The sequence below is a fragment of the Uranotaenia lowii genome, chromosome 3 (assembly GCF_029784155.1).
Source record: "Uranotaenia lowii strain MFRU-FL chromosome 3, ASM2978415v1, whole genome shotgun sequence".
NCBI lineage: Eukaryota > Metazoa > Arthropoda > Insecta > Diptera > Culicidae > Uranotaenia > Uranotaenia lowii.
In genome coordinates, this window is record NC_073693.1 from 238561530 (window position 1) to 238580788 (window position 19259).

Here is a 19259-nt window from a genome sequence, read left to right on the forward strand (position 1 = left end):
ATTTTTTTTTCGGCAACCTTGCATGAGTTTCAGTTCGTGTACTTTTGACAAAAAATAAAATTTTTGAATTTTCTCATAAAAAATGTGTGTATACTGTCATTCTACCACATTTTTCGATACGCGAATGCCCCGTTAAACGCTAACTTATGCAATCAAACAAGAACAGAAGATTGAAAATGTTTCTAATTTAAAAAAAAATAATCTTTACCATCCTTGTGCTAACCTTGTTTAAGGATGAACAATCGATTAATAGCGAAAAATATGAACACCTTCGAGAAAAACATAAGAAGTATGAATGATTTTCAACAAACATATTTTATTTCCGGGTGGATTATTTAAAATTTGGGCTTAAATGTCAGAAATAAGTCAGATAAATTTCGTAGTTCCAAATATTTGTTCATAAAAGCCATCATTACTAAATTTTCAAAAGAAGCAGGAGACATTTTTTTTCAAAATAATACAACATAGATGCTCTTTACTTCAGATTATCATGATCCTGATGAATACAAAAGGTTGATTTTTTTAATGTAAATAAAATCTGAACCTTTCAATTCTCGACCAAAACAAAGTAAGTCGTCAGTTTACTATGTCTGTCTTGGTACAATAAGCGATCAGAAGATTTTTTTAATGATTTTTTTTTAATTGAACAATCATCATTCTTTCTTCTTTCATCAATTAACAATAACACTCCTCAGAGCTGATTGTGTCATGAAAAGTAATTTTAGCAGTGGCTTGAAATGCTTCTGATAGTTTTTTTTTCATTCATTCATTTTGGCTGTGTGGTGGCGGCTTATAGAATACTACCACTGGGATACTGGTCCACGTCGTAAAAGGCGACTTATCCAGTACTTCCCATATGCGTTAGTCATTCTTCAAATGCGACTATCACATTGGGAGGGGGGAACCTTGGCTTGGTTTCAAGCCAAGTTTCTTCAGGGAGGATTCACCAATTGTGCTTATTGCTATTAATGCACATGCTCGAGTTGTATTCTCCTAAATTTTGTAAACACCCGCTTCAAGGTGGTTCTGTGCCTGCGGGCCCCAAAGTGGGGGTAGGAGGGTGTATAATAATCCTATCTTAAGCAGAACGTTGTTAAGGTCTGCACTATAGCCAGGCACTGGTGCAAAGGGCCGTATTTTTCCTGGCAACTCGTGGGATTCAGATTATACACACGATTTTAAAATTTTCATCCTGTATGGGATACCCCGCTTCATGCGTCGATATGAAGGTGCAGAGGTTCTTGTGTGTGATGGAAATATGTGTGGAATTCTTTGATAGAAATGCTTTCTATTAAGGTTGCACAGATAAATCTGCAGCACAAAAGAACCGCTACACTGAACTTATGTCGTTTAATCCTTAATGGAACTGCATCAATTGCCTTGGTCCAAGAACCTTATTTCCGAAATGGAACTTTTTACTTAGGGAATTTGCTCAAACCAAACTTTACTGTGTTCAGTGTAATTGGAATGACTAATGCCCGAATAATGCCTCGTGCATGTATATTGATAAACAATTCTTTAAATGCAACACTTATACCCAATCTAACAACAAGAGATATTTGCGTCGTTCAGGTTTCGCTGCCTGATAGAAAATACGTCTACTGTTCAGCATACTCACCATATGAACAATCATCCCCTACGGATGATTTAAAAAATGTCATTTCATTCTGTGAATCACAAAATATACCGCTTGTAATTGGCTGTGATGCCAATGCCCATCATTTTGTATGGGGTAGCTCAGATATCAATCTGAGAGGCTTAAATTTTATGGAATATTTAAGCAGCACTGATTTAGAAATTCTAAATGTAGGAAATAAACCAACTTTTGTTAGGTGTGACAGAGAAGAGGTGATTGACATCACACTTTGTTCTAGAACAATTTCTCAGGAAATTTCAAATTGGCATGTGCCTAACGAAGAATCGATTTCTGACCACAGGTTTATCTATTTTGAACACTCAGGTGAGTTTTTAGAAACAATTACATTCAGAAACCCAAGAACAACTAATTGGGACCTATATTTGGAGCATCTTGCTACTAAATTTCATGGATATACACCTGAAATTACTACTCCTTCTGAGTTGGATGAAGTGGTTGCAAAAACCACCGAAATTATTTTAAATTCTTATGAAGAAGCGTGTCCCTTACGAACGTTGAAATTCAACAAAAACAGTACACCATGGTGGAACTCAAATCTCAGTAAATTACGAAAAAACTGCAGACGCTCTTGGAACCGAAGGCGCACGGAAGGTTTTGATGCTTTCAAGTTGGCTCGCAGAGCTTACCGGAAAGCAACAAGAGCTGCCGAACGCTCAAGTTGGCAGAGCTACTGCACAAACATTTCAGGCTTGCACGAAGCAAGTAGGTTAAATAAAGTCTTAGCCAAATCAAAAGATTATCAGGTTTCATACCTTAAAACCCCTAGTGGTGATTATACATCAAACGACGAAGAAACATTAAGTTGTCTATTCAATACTCACTTTCCAGGATGTGTTGATCAAGATTCATCGATAGAGCCTGAGTTCTTTTCTGGAAGTCTAGATTCCTTGCATTTTTCTCGGAAAATAGTTACTACAGAATCGATCAAATGGGCAATCGATGGTTTTGCTCAATACAAATCTCCTGGAAGTGACGGTTTATTTCCAGTTTTGCTTCAAAAAGGTTTCGATCATTTCAAACACATATTAAGAAAAATAATGATAAGCAGTTTTGCTCATGGATATATTCCTAAACTTTGGCGGCAGATAGCCGTGAAATTCATCCCTAAAGGGGGACGATCATCATACGACGAAGCCAAAAGCTTTCGTCCTATTAGTCTAAGTTCATTTCTATTAAAAGCACTTGAACGTTTAATTGATCATCATATCAGGCAAGAATGCCTTGTCCAACATCCGCTTAATGCGACACAACATGCATACCAAACAGGAAAATCAACATTAACTCTTCTGCACAACGTAGTACATAATATTGAAAATAGTTTTTCACAGAAAGAATCATGTCTAGGAGCATTTCTAGACATAGAAGGAGCATTTGATAATGTCTCGTTTACATCGTTAATGGATGCGGCACTACTTCATGGAGTGCCTAGTGTTATAACTAACTGGATTAGCGCAATGCTAAGTAACAGGAATCTTCATTCGTCTTTAAGACAGGCTTCAATAACAAAAGTTAGCACACGTGGTTGCCCACAGGGAGGTGTACTATCACCTCTTTTGTGGAACCTAGTTGCAGACGGCTTGTTGAGAAAACTCAATGACCGTGGAATACCAACCTATGGATTCGCAGATGATTATCTTCTGCTGGTAAGAGGTTTGTGCATAAGCACATTATTTGATATAATGCAACAAGCTCTGCGCTCTGTTGAACGATGGTGTTCTCATGTAGAACTGTCAGTTAATCCTCTAAAAACTAATATTGTATTATTTACTAAAAAACGTATCACCCGCGGGGTGCGCCCTCTGCTGTTTTATGGTTCCGAAATCACCGTGTCTGATCAAGTTAAATATTTGGGTGTCATTCTTGACTCCAAATTAAACTGGTCTGATCACATCGAATTCAGAATCAAAAAAGCATGCATGGCCTTCGGACAATGCCGACGTGCAATCGGAAAAAACTGGGGACTCAAACCCAAACATATTCACTGGATTTACTCCACAATAGTAAGACCAATTCTGGCCTATGGGTGTCTAGTGTGGTGGCAGAAAGGAGAAGTTGCAACAGTTCGGACTAAACTAAATCACCTTCAAAGAATGTGTCTTTTGGGGATGTCCGGATCGTTCACTACAACTCCTACTGCAGCACTAGAGGCTCTGTTTTCTATCAAACCTCTACACTTGTTCCTAAAACAGGAAGCCTTCTCATGTGCTTTTCGTCTACAGGCAGTTGGTCTCTGGCTGTCAGGAAATATCGAAAGATCATCGAGTCATACAAATGTGTGGCCTGAATTAGTTAAATTAAACAAGTTTAATCTAGCGCCAAACGATTTAACACTCTCGAGTAGTTTTCCCTACATGGGGTTCAAAGTCAAATTTCCTTCTCCTCAAGAATGGTTATCAGGTTTCGTAGAGGACCAAATGTCCTCTCATATTGTATTCTATACTGACGGTTCATTATCAAACGGCCGTGCAGGTGCAGGAATTTACTGTCACGAGTTGAACATAGAATATGCTCAACCTCTAGGAAAATATTGTACAGTCTTTCAGGCTGAGCTATATGCTATTATGTATGGAGTGCAAATTGCACTTCAAAAGAAGATTATGTTCAGAACAATTTATTTCTGTTCAGATAGCCAAGCAGCTATCAAATCACTCAGTGCTTCCAGTTCTAGATCAAAACTGGTAATCGCATGCCGGAAAGCAATCGAAGAACTTGCTGAAGGCAATGGATTAAACCTTCTATGGGTACCCGGACATAAGGGAATTTTTGGAAACGAATGCGCCGACGAACTCGCTAGAGCTGGGTCGGAAAAGGAATTTTACGGACCAGAGCCGGCTGTCCCAATATCACCATGTTGGTTCAGAAACCAAATTCAAACTTGGTCCTCTAACCAGCATGAACGATACTGGGAAGAGTTGGACACTTGTCGTCAAACTAAATTATTTTTAGAAAAACCATCTCCAATCATATCGAGTTACTTATTAACTCTAAATAAATCTCATTGCAGCATCTTGATCAGAGCACTCTCCGGTCATTGTAAACTCAACTATCACATGCACAACATTCAGCGTGCTGAATCTCCAGTATGTGGTAGTTGTGAATCAGATGTGGAAGATCCCTTCCATCTTATATGTAACTGTCCCTCATTTGCCAGACTACGTTTTCGTACTCTGGGATCTTACGCTTTAAGCGAATCTGAGTTTAAGAAATTAAACCTAAAAAACATTCTATCATTCCTTACCGAATGTAGAAAAGAGCTTTAATGCTAATAATCCCTAGTGGAAAGGCTTTATGCCATCTTACATAGATTGAATTTATTTCTTCCTTTTATAGGTTTTTCAGGTTTCTCAGGTAAATGATGAAATCTTGGATAAAAAAAGGCTAGGCACAATTTTCCCGTATGTTTGGATAACGTGCCGCTATTAAGCCTACCCCCATTCTGATACCTGATACCTGATACCTGAAGTAAGTCGTCAGTTTACTATGTCTGTCTTGGTACAATAAGCGATCAGAAGATTTTTTTAATGATTTTTTTTAAATTGAACAATCATCATTCTTTCTTCTTTCATCAATTAACAATAACACTCCTCAGAGCTGATTGTGTCATGAAAAGTAATTTTAGCAGTGGCTTGAAATGCTTCTGATAGTTTTTTTTTCATTACTTTGCCTTAATTTTACACTTACTCAAGATGTCAAGTAAAGCAGAAGCCACTTCATTTTATAATAAATCCATATAGATATGCTCTTTTCTTCAGAAAATCTTGATCAAATTAATGCTAAACATTTATTTTTCAATGTAAAGAAATCATCCTGAACATTTAAAAACTTCACAATAAATAACTCAGTCGCCAGGATACTATTTCTGGTCTTGGTACAATCAGCTATGGGAATTTTTAATTGATTTTTCAAATGAAATCATATCAATCTGTTTACGACATAACAACTCTTTTCTCTCAATTTGTTTCACTATGATCTCTGGAATAAAGTTTTAGCCAAGGAATTTTCCTATTGGATCATGTTATTGACATATGAAGTTGAAATAACGCTAAAGATAACAGAAGTGTTTTAACACCATTAAATAAAAAGAAATAAGTGATACCTTTTACCGAAAATTAAAGTATTGACACTTTTGTTCCATGACAATTTTTTGTAGTATTTTTAACCCCTAAATGTATGTAGAACACTTAAGTTTTTTTCAAATTTTTGAAAGAAGAATAATAAAATTTCATTCGATAAAACCCAAAAATTTCTGTAAATGTAGCTTCATGACATCACAATGTTATCAAAATCCTAAATTTCCAATCGTTTTCATTTGATTAGGGGGGTGAAAATCGCATTTTTTTTCAAATTAAAAATAACTGGTAAAACCTATAATTTTTTTTTTGATTACGTCAATTTTATATTCCTTTAACCTTAAAACTTCTGATGTACAAGTGGTGTGATTTTTTGTGGACACTAAGTTTTTAGAAGCCATTGAAGATGAAAAGTGTTGCATGATGCCTCAGTTGACGGTACTATCCACTTTTTACAAAAAAAATTCCTTTCTTTTTCGGTGATTTTGTTACTGTCAACTTTTTGTGAAATGGATGTTCCAAATCATGGGTGGTCAACATTTTCAACAGGCGGGCCAAATTTTAAAAATGAGATTGGCTGGCAGGCCAAAAAAAAATTGTTCTGGAGTATTAAAAAAACAAATTTTTGAAAGCGCTATAAAAGAAACTTGCCTAGGTCACAGTAAAGTAAAGTAAAGATTAAGCTTGCCAGATTGCCCGGTTTTATCCGGGTTTGCCCGGATATTTAATACAAAATTTGGGAAAAGTCCGGTCTGGGTTGGTTACCCGGATTTTATTAAAAATGCTCGGATTTATTCATTTTTTTTGCCAATTCGAACTAAAAAATATCATGAAAGGTTTTGTGGAAGCCTTAAATACGATTTAAATTCTGCTAATAACGTTTGATAAAGTTTTTATTGTTATTGATTTGCTTTTGATATTGCCTTGATTTTTGGTCGACAATTTTGATATCCAAAGCTCGGATTTGGCCAGGTTATTAGATGAAAATAGTCCGGATTTTTCAGGCCCGGGTACGTGCTGAAAAAAAATTCTTTAGTATACTTTATACAACTTTTGTATAGTTTCATCTTAATAAGTCGTTTTTGTTACTTACATATTTTTACAAATTTTGCTTCATTTGAAAAATAGTATAAATACTGACCCCGTTCGATTTTGGCAACACGCTCGTACATTTTGTGTTGTCAAAATCGAATGTTGCCAAAATCGAACGGTTGAGAAAAAACCACTTTTTTATCAGTTATTTTTACAAAACAACTAACATTATTATCAAAAACGTTATTTTTAGTCCATTTCCGACCATTTCTAGTAATTTTTGGTTTTTTTTCATCATGTTTTTGATGCATTTTTCACTTATCTTGTTTTGTTTATGATGTTTGTTTTCATTTGTCATTTTTGCTGTTTTTTTCGTTCTTCATCATTTTTTAGTTGTTTTTAGTCATTTTCAGTCTTTTGTTTGAATTTGTTTTTTAACTTTATGAATTTTTCATCTTTTTGTCATTTTTTAGTACTTAATAAATTTTTTAAAAAACTTTTGTTTTTATTGTTGCATTTTATCACCATTTCAGAACACAAAAACGTAATAGTGGTATTTGTCTGATTTAAATTGGTTCTGTTATAGCGAAAACTAAATTGTAATGTTGTTTCTAAAAACCGTTCGATTTTGACACATGTGCCAAAATCGGATGTTGCCAAAATCGAATGTTGCCAAAATCGAATGTTGCCAAAAACGAACGGGGTCTGTATTACGCAATTCGAAATGAATTATCCCTCTCAAGTTATGTATGTATGTATGTCAATCTTTTCAAGGCATTTAAAATCTCATCGGTTTATTCATCCCAGAAATGTCTAATGGCGTAACTCCAATGGACATAAAGTTAATTTTATAGTCTACAAAAAAAAATGAACGCCCATTTTTCAAAGTTTTGAAGTTCACCGTTCTCCTTAGAAAAATATGATAGACAAATTAAAAACGCAGAATGTTATTGTTGAAAAAAAAAAGAAGCGTTAATAAGCTTTTGACGTTTAAAAGAAAATTTTATCAACGAACTCTAGTTATATATATATATCTTAAATAAATATTTTTCAAGGTATAAAGCCTTCTATGAACAGTATGGACACGAATTTGAGTCTTTTTCAATCATTGCACCTTTTTCAATCGTAAACTTTGGTTAAAAAGAGTCGTTCTTCTGAGAGATTTGTCAGTACCAAACCGGTTCTAGTTGAATTTTACTACACAACTGTAAATTCTGACTAGTTTTTCATTATTGATGTTCATAATACAGAGCAAGATGCCACTTAAAATATGTTTGTATTTGGTTTAATTTCCATAAATATACCCTTTTCTGTTGAAGCTTAGCAATTTACATAGCAAACTTTCGATGTTTTACATAATTTGCAAAAGTTATTAAATTTGGATGGATGAACGACGTTGTTGATATAGAATTCATATTACGAATTGTTGAAGTTGTTTTAAATGTATAATTTTAATTATGATGTTGATATGCTTCGGTGGTTTTTTTTACGATTTTTAAACGATTTTGTTACGATCTTACTATTTTTCAGAGGCTATCTAAACTCCTCAATATCAAAACTAGAGTCCGTTTGAATGCTCTTCATAACAATGCCGTGTAGTCACCAAAATCCAATCGGGAATCATTGAAAAATGTGTGATGGAATTTACAGATAATGTGATAATTTAAAAATTGTAATTGTAATTGTTTTTTATACAGTGATGGTAACCGTTTTTGTAAAATTATATGAGGCCCGCAGAGCCAAAGGGGTATAAGTTCTAAAATAATCAATTTTAAGTAAATAATGCCAAACGATTCTCCATGATGAGTTTTTAACATTTTCAAAATTATATTCGCATTCTGTTACGTTCGAATGAAAATGGCCAATGTTCAGTGGCCATAAGCCTTTGGCTTATATCACTTAAGAGATTTTCATATCTTTGTTTTTTATTTAGTTAGAGTACATTAAGATACATTTTTCTAAATGATATACGCAGACCAAGAAAATCGATCAATTCTTAAAACATGGCTTTTCTAAAATCAGCTTCACGGGCCACATGTGGCCCGCGGGTCATGGTTTGACTACCCATGTTCTAAATGATGAGTGTCGATAAATAGAACATTCAAACTCGGCTCGTAGTTTCTGATCTACAGACTTATTAGTCGATTTTCACTTCAACCCTACGTTTTCGGACGAAATAAAAACGTTTTTTTTTTTGAATAAAATTCAATGTATTTACCAGTTTTTATAAAAAAAAAATTCAAATTCTAAGCCATGTTTTAAAGTAGAACAATAACTTTCCTTCCTGGATCTTATCCACTATACCAATTTGGGTCGTGTAGGTTTTTGAAAATTTAGCTTCACGTATTGGGCTCGGGAAATCCCGGGAATTTTCAACGTTTCCCGGGATGGCGCACTCAAGTTGCTTGTGCCCTCCCCAATACTAAAAGTGAATTTTGACAGGTCGTGCTTCCTGATGTCAATAAATTGGAGGGAAGCGAAAACAAATATCAGCTGGTGATGGATTTTTCAGCTGAATGTTGAGGTCACCAACTGTAGGTGAGAGAAAATCGGGATTTATGTTCGTTTTTGCCCGAGTTTTGAACCGCGACCCTTCGAGACGATAGCCAAAAACGCTTTCAAGAGGCCACGCCCGGCAGCCAAAATTCGAAGAGGTAATAAACATTCCTAGAATACCTGTAGGGCAGCCAGTGGCCAGTGGCCAGCAGCGAAGGCGCCTGTTAATACGTTCGTCGCCATGGGACCCATATTCGGGTGACGGGTGTATTACCAGGGAGGCCTGTCACATAAAAAAACGGGTGACGCTCTCTAACTCAAATTAGCCGCTTTGTTGCGCCACGCGTCTCAAACTTGGAATTCTCTCTCTTTTCTTTCACGCTCCGGGAATTTCTGTTGGCCCAGTAAGCAGTGATCCTAATGTGCCTGTTTTTTTGCAAGATTTACCTGATTTTTCGAGGCTCAGCCTGACAACCTGATAAGCCATTGGATTTCCCTGATTTTTTAAAATAAGTATTATTTTGCCTGATTTTTGCGAAAGGGATGAAAAAGAGGGTTGTAAGGAACTGCATTCGATAACATTGCTGGAGTGAAAATGTGAATCGACGACCTAAAAAAGGTCGTCACTTTGAGCAAAATTTCCGTATCTTTGACGTATCTTGATTTTCATTCACCAGTCTCGGATTTTTGTAAACAAAAATTTGGCAACCCTGCCAGAAAGTAAAACTACCAAAATGAGCTTGGTGACGAACGTTCGTCCCCCAAAAACATCTCGAAGGTTAAAAGTAATGCCAGAGTACTCCAGATTTTCAACGCGTGGTGAACCTAAGCGGTTTTCTTGGGTAAGAGACCCATCACCTGTAAATGGGTCCCAATGCGGCGAAGGTATTAATTATAATTATTACTAAACAACATTTCGAAACGGTTTATAAATCAAACCGTTTCAATAATATCGTTTTTTTTAACTAAAACCTAAGTTTATAACTTTTAAGTATAAAACCGTATAGTAGCTTGAATTTATCTAGATATTTAATTCATGAAATGCTTAAACTGACTTCCAATGTGTCATAAATTCATGGTAAGTTAATACAGTTGGATAAAATTATTCAAAGTGAAAAACTTTTTTTTTCAAAAACATACCTTTAAAGTTAGCTTTAAGTTATTCTAAGATGAAATTTCAGTAAAAATGGTACATTTCAACAATTTTTATACTACAAAAAATGATTTATTGATTATATGCCCTTTTATGATTTTCATCACATTTCATATTTATTTATTTATTTATTTACTAGCTGATCCCGTACGAACTTCGTTTCGCTTTAAATCATTGGTACGTCAAAATGAGTTTAGAAAATGAATTCGAAACATTCTTTCGACAATTTTGGGGAAAATATTCAACAGTGTTTAAAGTCGCTACTTTTACTATTACTTGAAGTTCAAATTAAACGGTTGATTGGATTTTTATTAAAATTTATGTGAGAGTGTTTTTTTCTCGATCGGTTGCAAAATCTGGACATTATGGCAGAAACATGTACTATTTGTTTATGTGCACGACTCTTTTGCTTGACCTTCACACTTAAATTGGTGTCAATTAACTGCCTCCAACAAAATTATTGCACAAAACACTGAACTTTCAATGAAACCCTCTTTTTCTGTCCCATGGCCCGAAATTCGATAATTGAAACCAATTTTACCTTCCTCAATACTCCCTTGTGCCATTTTTTCTTTTCAAATTATATGTAAAATAACGTCAGGAACTTGAAAACAGTGAACAGTGAATATAGACGCCCTTTTTGCCGACCCTTGACACGGAACATGCTACCTGGAGTCAATTGCTCATAGTTTATAACCCTCATCTGAACGACCCCTTTGGCCGACCTCTGACCCTAAATTTGATAACTTTAATCGATTGTTCGTCTCTCAAAAGACTCATGTGCTAATTTTCATCAAACTCTGGTGTATAAAAACGCCAATATCGCAAAAACATTTACCAGTGGATATGGACGACCCCTTTGGCCGATCCCTGACCCTAAATTTGATAACTGTACTTGACTGCTCGTCTCTCAAAACACTCATGTGGAAATTTTCATCACAATCTGATGTATAATAACGCCAAATCGCAAAAACATTAATCAGTTGATATGGACGACCCCTTTGGCCGACCCCTGACCCTAAATTTGATAACTGTAATCGATTGCTCATCTTTCAAAACACTCATGTGCAAATTTTCATCACAATCCGGTGTATAATAACGCCAATATCGCAAAAACATTAATCAGTGAATATGGACGACCCCTTTGGCCGACCCCTTTGGCCGACCCCTTTGGCCGACCCCTAACCCTAAATTTGATAACTGTAATCGATTGTTTGTCTCTCAAAACACTCATGTTAAAATTTTCATCACAATCCGACGAAAAGTAACGTCAATATCGCGAAAACAATATTTGTCTTGTATGGACGACCCCCTTCGGAAGGGGTCATCCAAAAATCTATAACATTTTTCATCATTCCTGGTCCTAATGAGCATCCATGCCAAATTTCAGATCTCTAGCTCTTAAGACGCCTGAGTCTATAGAGGACAAACAAACAAACAAACAAACAAACAAACAAACAAACAAACAAACAAACATACAGATAATTGCTTTTTATATATATAGAACATTATTGATAGATCCTAGGCTTCAACCTTTTATATTTAATGGTGTTTACAATATTTTTATGAACAACCAACTTAAGTCGATTTTTGATTTGATCTCTGGACATATTTAGTTTAATAACGTTAGCATGTGCATTGCAGAGCGCCATCATTCTATATATTGATTCATTGCGAGCGTAGTTTGGTTATGGAGCTGGAACGGTACCATGCTGCGTAGACTGCTACGTCCTTCGTGAGTTGAAATCTGTGACAACAAATACGATGAATAATATTTTCCACATGTCAAACCCTTTAAAATCAACACGTCGATTTACCAGCATACACAAAGCTCGATATTCTGGCATGTCTTCTTGCCAGCCAATGTTTCTCAAGGCGTGCCTTAGAAATCTTTTTTGAACTATTTCAATTCTACTCTTATGAACATTGTAGTATAGCTGCCACACAATACTAGCGTATTCGATAGTGGTTCAGATAAGTCCAACATAAATTGAGACGATAGTGTAAGGATTGTCCAACTCGAGACAAATCCTAATAATCATGCCGTACATGGAATTTGCTTTGACAACGACTTGTTCGATATGTTTCGAAAAACTAATTTCTGCATCCAACTCTACGCCTAGATCTTTAACAGAGGATTTTCTTGTTACGTTATTTTCTTGTTCTTGTTGTTTTCAAGACAATAAAATCGTGCACTATGTTGCTCATTTTACTAGAAAGTGTGATCATGCTGCATTTTGAGGCATTGAATTTCAAACCAAAATGGTTGCAACGTTCAGAAAATTTGTTAAGCGCATTCTGTAGAACCATACAATCCTTGGGATACCGAACAGGAAGGAACATTTTCAAATCATCAACACGAACACGTCACGCAGCGCTTCGGGGAACTCGTTCATTACAGTAATAAAAAGTATGGGTCCCAAGTCACTCCCTTGTGGTACGCCGCTGTGGACCAGGAATACGTTGGAGCTCGAATTCCCAAGTTTTACAAATTGAACTCTTTCTGTGAGGTACGAACGTATCCATTGTAGACTAACACCGGTGATCCCATTTTAGCTCAGCACTGACAGAAAAGCTTTAATATTGATAACGTCAAATGCTTTAGACATGTCTGTGTATATGACGTCAACTTGCGAACGCTGCGTTATTCATTGAAAAGTTCGGGAAACAAATTCTACTAAATTAGTCACAGTTGATCGCTTTTCAAAACACCATGCTGAACATCCGACGTCTTTCTTTCTAGCCATGAGTACATCTAGTCGTAAATTATGCTCTCGAACATTTTTGGTATAGCAGAAAGAGTTGCTTTTTGCATTTTTGTGAATCGGTAAAATGTGTGAGATTTTCCAAAGTTTGCTAAACAAACCATCACGAATAGAAGTTTAGAAGAGCAATTGTAGAGGCTGTCCAATAGCACCCGCGCATTTTTTAAGAAACGAATTTGGAATACCATCAGGTCCACTTCCTCTGGATTCGTCGAGCTGCGAAATTTTCTGCCGAACATTCGTTGTCGATACGCTCAATTCTGGCATAACCTCTGTCGTGACTTGCAATTCTAATTCTGTAACCAAATCGTTTGCATTGTAAATGCTGCGAAAATATTCGGCTAATATATTTGAAGCCTCCTCGAAAATATTAGCAGTTTTATTATTGAAAAAAAAAGATTTTTTGAACTAAATTAGCTTTACGCTGTCGCTTGGAATGCATATTTATTCATGAAATGGGAGATGCAGTTGAAATGTCTCAAAAAAAGGCTTCATATTGTCTTACTTACTGTTATAAAATTTACTGACATATTGTGCAGGATTACAACTCGTAATTTTCGGCTTTCTAAGGTATGCTACCAGAGTCTGAAGTATACACAGTGAATTCAGGTCGGGACAGGGAATCTTACCTTTTAATGTAGAAGAAATCTGTTTCTCATCGTTTTCCCTGGTAGTTTTGTTGCTTCTTTGAAAATCTATCACAATCACAATCTATCAGAAAGTCTTTTTATATTTTATAAGGTTTCCAAAGCAATTGTTTCTATGACATTTTTTTTTGTTTTTAAATGCAATAAATTATGTTTAAAATATGACTTTGAAGTGTGTTCTTAATAAAATAAGCAAAAGGGAATGAAGATGAAAAAAGATGAGGCATGAAAATAAGAGTTTTAGATCCAAATCGTCTGAATAGAAGTTCTTTTGAAAAATGATTAAAAATCGAGATGGTGTTATAAAGGGCAATTTTAAAGATTCTGGTTTGAAACTCGAAAGTATCTTTGAGAACTTGAGATTCAATAGAATGCCTTTCAAAATCTAAGAGACTTTTAGATGCAGAGGTTATTTGAATTTTTAAATTGTTTCAAAAAACTTTTATCCATTTTTCTCGAGAAATAGCAAAAAATATCTAGTGACTTGTGACTTTCATTAAATCACCACTTCTGATGATTAGATCATCCTTCGATCAAAGGTGTGCTTCGTTTTCCGCGAAAAGTAATCAACAGTATAAGCATCGCCCCAGGGCCATATAATCAATGATCAATTTACTTAGCATGTATGTAATCAACCCATATCAGCCGTTAAGGTCATTAGTTTGATCACTTCATCTGGGGGACAAAGCTACTCATTAGGATTTTTGCTGCGCTTATCGTATCACCCATTAGATAGCTTACCCAAACCTAGCAGTAAAGCTTTTCAGAATTTTCAATTTTGGAACTAGTCCTCAAGAATGAAGTTTTCCATCTCTTCTCGCAAAGGATGCTATACCTGTTTTGGTTCCAGTTAGATTCTGTCATCCCAAAATGGCGCGTCCTCGACGACAGCTATCAGTATTCGCAGACCGGCTGATCTTGAAATTTTCAAAACGACAAAAACTAACGGATTTCGCGTTTGTGATCGCCATATGATCAATCGGAAGAGGCCAGCATCGCATCGCGTATTGATCAAATGAACGGTTTAAACCGTTTATGTTTATGGGCAGATTTCGCAATTCGTTGCTCGGGCCCAAATTAAGAGTTGTTTTCGAGCGAAGGTTTCGTCGCAAATATTCACCGGATCATCACAGCTTTTTGGCGAGCAAATGTGAATGATCGAAATCGAAAACAATCTAATCTGTGAACTGAACTTGACCACGGCTTAAGTTCGGAACTGATTAGCATTGGCACCTGATATTAGTGTGTCGTTAAAATTTCATCAACCGTTTTCAACGATCGTAAACTTGATTTTGTCGTGACTGATTAGGTGCATCTTTCACCTTTGGAGCTATCTTTAACAAAATGAGTCATAAAGACTTAACGTACAAAAACACACAACATTCAAAGTTAAAGTTAGACTAGCAACACTTTCAATATTAATTATTCAAAAAAAATCTGGTATAAACATCCATCCTCAAATGCTGTAACAACATTATTTAACAGTCTTTTTTGTTTCGTTCCAGCTCCCCCGTACATAAAACAGTGCCGTCGCTCGGATCCGGAATTGATGCAGTGTCTGAAGGACGCCCTGCAGCATCTGAGGCCGTATCTGGCGAAGGGAATCCCTGAAATTAAGGTGAACTACTTACATGAACTACATTTATGTACTTATGCATGAGCTGCGCATATCTTTTCCGGTCTCCTAACCGGTTAAAAGTTGTCCTGTGAAAGCGTCAGTTTTGAATGAGTTTTTTTTTCAATCAGAAGAGCAAAATTCCGTTTAACTTCTGATTTGTTACGAAAATTACGCAATCGGATACTAAATTGAGTGATGAAGATTTGAGCTTTGAGTTTGAAAAGATGATTGATGCCTGAGTTTTCAAAACTCTAAGGAAAAAGCCACTTATGAAAAAAATAAAAATACACAACCAGAAAACATTGTTACAAGTCTACTACATAATATTTTGAGATACAATTTTTTTTTGTTAAATATAGGTTAAAGAGTCAATAACTTTGAAATACAAGTGAAACTTTATGACTGCTGTGAAAATCGTTTAATTTTATTTGGGCATTCAATTTGAGGACATGTACTCTTAAAGAACATTGACTAGAATATCAATATAAAAATTTCTACCACTTTTTCCGAACACCAGTGAACTTTCTCTTAAGGAAATTCTGGCAGGTTTCAGATTTTTAAAACTTGTACTGGATTTCTAAAAACTTACAACATGCTTGCAGAAATTTATTCGACTACTTTAAATTTGAGGTAAGATTGATCAGTCTCTAATGTGATGGTTTAAACGTGTTTTCTTGATCATAAAAAATACATTACATCTTCATAATATTTAAAAATGCTAGTTTATCAATTGCTAAGAAAGTTTGGAACAAACTCAAATGATATAAAATTAATCATGAAACTCTTCAAAATTGAACACAACACTTTTAATGGTTCAGTGAATTTTCAGATATTGGTACAATGCTGAATTTCGTTGTTTCTTTGTTTAGATTTGTTCGTGGTCCAAAAAAAAATAACATCGCAGCCCTTCATGAGTTAAAGCCCAACAACACGAAAGATGCTGCAAAAATCAAGGGGCTAATATTGTTAACATTAAAAATAAAATTTTAACTAGCAAAGAAAATGAAATTAAGCTTTCATTTAATTCCGCTGCAAAAAATGACTTTTCGCTTCCATATGTTTTTTTATTGCCTTTAGGGTCACCAAGCATCAGTGTAAAATTTGAGATGATTTGGTTGATTCCTGAGTTAGCGCAACGCGTTTTAATTTTGTATAAAAATTTGTATGAAAGAAGAAATTTTTGCACATTATATCATCCAGAAAATTCATATAAGCTTGAAATGAAATCGGTATTTAATTTTTGGTTTTGAATATTCATAAGCTTCATTTTTTGCTTACATGACAAGCAGCTAAGAATTTCATGAAAAAAGTTATTACCATTTCAAAACAAAAAATCTGAAACCGTTGAAAAATATCACAAAATGGCATACTTTACTTGCTAGAGCTGTTAATAATCGTATGAAATGTTTTTACAAAGGCTTTATAAATCAATAAATTCTCTAGCAATGCAAAACAGTTTTTTGGGATTTTTAACTTTCATCCTACTGTTACACAGCTTTCAAACAAGCAGTCAAAAACGATATAATTAAATAAATGAATTTTGAAATCAAAAATTTCATATAACATTGAATATCTTTTCTGGGGTTCAATTTAGGTTGGTGCTTTGTTCACATAAAATGTAATGCAAAAATCAAGGAACATTTTTCATCCAAAGTTATGTGTTTTGGTACTTTCAGAACATCTCTGGCGATTTTCGAATAAAAATTTTGTTTTCCCATACAAATTTCCATACAAAATTAAAACTCATTGCGCAATTCAGGACGGGATGGATCGCTTCCAAAATTTTTATTGCTATTTCTGGCAGCAAAACCAACCAAAAAAAGTTATGGGAGGTGTAAAAATCTAAGAATTTGAAATTTTTACGCAAAGCTTGCAGCGGTCTACTATACATAGTATACATTTACTAAGGAAAAGAGTTGAACTCTCACATAAATCAACCTGCTGCTTCTAAACGCTTTGATTTTATCAGAAAGGGTATTTGATTGCAAGCCTTCGAAAAATAGATATTTCAAGATTTTGAAATTACATTTTTTATTTAATGATTAATGGCATTTCGGTGAATTATACATTCTAATAGGAAGAATATCAAATGAAAGTAATGAAAATTATAGACGGATAGATTAGATTAGGAAACATGAAAGGTGTTGAGAATGAGCTTATGAGCCTATTAGAATGTATAATTCACCGAAATGCCATTAATCATTAAATTAAAATCATAAACCAGCGGTGATAAACTGTGTACACAAATTACCAGTGTTCGGTATCGCTAACTGAAAAGTTAGCGGCGATAATTAGATCGCTATCTCGGTCAAAGTTAGCGATCGCTAATTAAAGCCGCTAAATGTTGCGTAAAAGTTATCGATCTATAATAAAGCGCTAATCGCTAATCGATAGTAGAAAGTTTTTATAAAGATAGGTAAAACACAAATTTTCAGCCATATTTAATTATAATATTGACTAGAAAAGTTATTAAATGATATCGTTAGGGGCAGCTTTCGAACTTATTTTGTAATATTTCTGTACAAATCAGTTGCGTCAGTCCACTTTCAGTTTTAGTTAGCGTATTTGGTGGAAAGTAGATGGAAAAAAATTGGGATCAAATTTTTCAAAATATTAACCCGCCTATTATTTTTTTTACATCAATTAATGCAAAAATTCTCTTCAGGTAGATGTTTTGTATTGTCCGGAATAGTTTTTCATCTTTTTGGACATTAATACACTTAAGCCAGAACAAATTTCAAATCCTTCTTTTTCACTCAGAGTTGGAATATCGCGAGGGGGGTGGACAATAAAAAATAAAGCGATAACCAAATAAATTGGAATAAATTGCACAAAAGCTTATATTCAAAAAAAAAACTATATCATTGCACAAAACCTATAAATAGAGTAATCTTTCGGATACTTGAATTTTTTATCAAAATTTCCATGAAATACTTAAAACTTTATTAATTTCCCCCTTCAATTTTTTGGATATTTCGAAGGAAAGGGAGGCAAAAGAAGAACTTGATATTTGTTCCAGGCTTATTTTGTTCTGGAAATTACAATTTTTCACAACTTTATCATTTTTTTTATATTCAAAAAAGGCTTATGCTTAAGACATAAATTCAAGTGAAGACAATTAAAAAAGACGTTCATTTCAGTCAAAATCGAGATCGAACAGCTTCTGATATAAACCTTTAACGAAAATTTAAAAACCTGATTGGATTCATAATTTTAAATCTGAATGAAGCCGAATTTATGATCTATAAGTCTATGGCTAAATTAACACTGCAAAGAGTTAGCGTTCTTCAGTTAGTGGAACTAAAAATTAGCGGAACATCCTTATCCGCTAGCTGAAGAAAAATATAGCGAGAAAATTAATTCGCTAACCGAAAGTTAGCGGACTAATTAGCGATTAGCGGATTAGCGTTTTTGTGCCGGACACTGCAAATTATATTTTTACTTACATTTGAAATTTTAGAAAACAAATCAACCTTTTCCTAAGCTGAAACTTAACTTATAAGTTTTTAAACGTAGAAAAAAGTTTTGAGATATTTTAACTTAAGACTTAGTTATGGTAGATTATGTGAAAAAATTTCATGTTGATCAATGTTTCCCCGTTTCACGGTATATTTGATGATGATTTAAATAAAAGACAGATTGTTTTGTATATTTAATTTGTATACGTTAAAGCATGTTGACTCTTAGAAATGCCCTTATATTTCCGCGTTACCTTTAAAACTAATCATCAAAAAGCAGATAATTTAAAATCGAGCGGAGTTCAAAGAATGGAAAATCTTTAATTTGGATTGTTTTTTTTCTAAGTTTGAAATTAAAATTAG

At 34.6% G+C, this 19259-nt stretch overlaps 1 protein-coding gene across 1 annotated transcript in view; it reads left to right on the forward strand.

Annotated features, from left to right (window-relative positions):
* LOC129757021 (uncharacterized) overlaps positions 1–19259 on the forward strand; it is a 62592-nt gene that overhangs the window by 29165 nt on the left and 14168 nt on the right. Inside the window, exon 2 of the mRNA XM_055754106.1 lies at positions 15326–15438. Coding sequence (XP_055610081.1) covers positions 15326–15438 — 113 coding nt within the window. The remainder of the gene's footprint in view (positions 1–15325; positions 15439–19259) is intronic.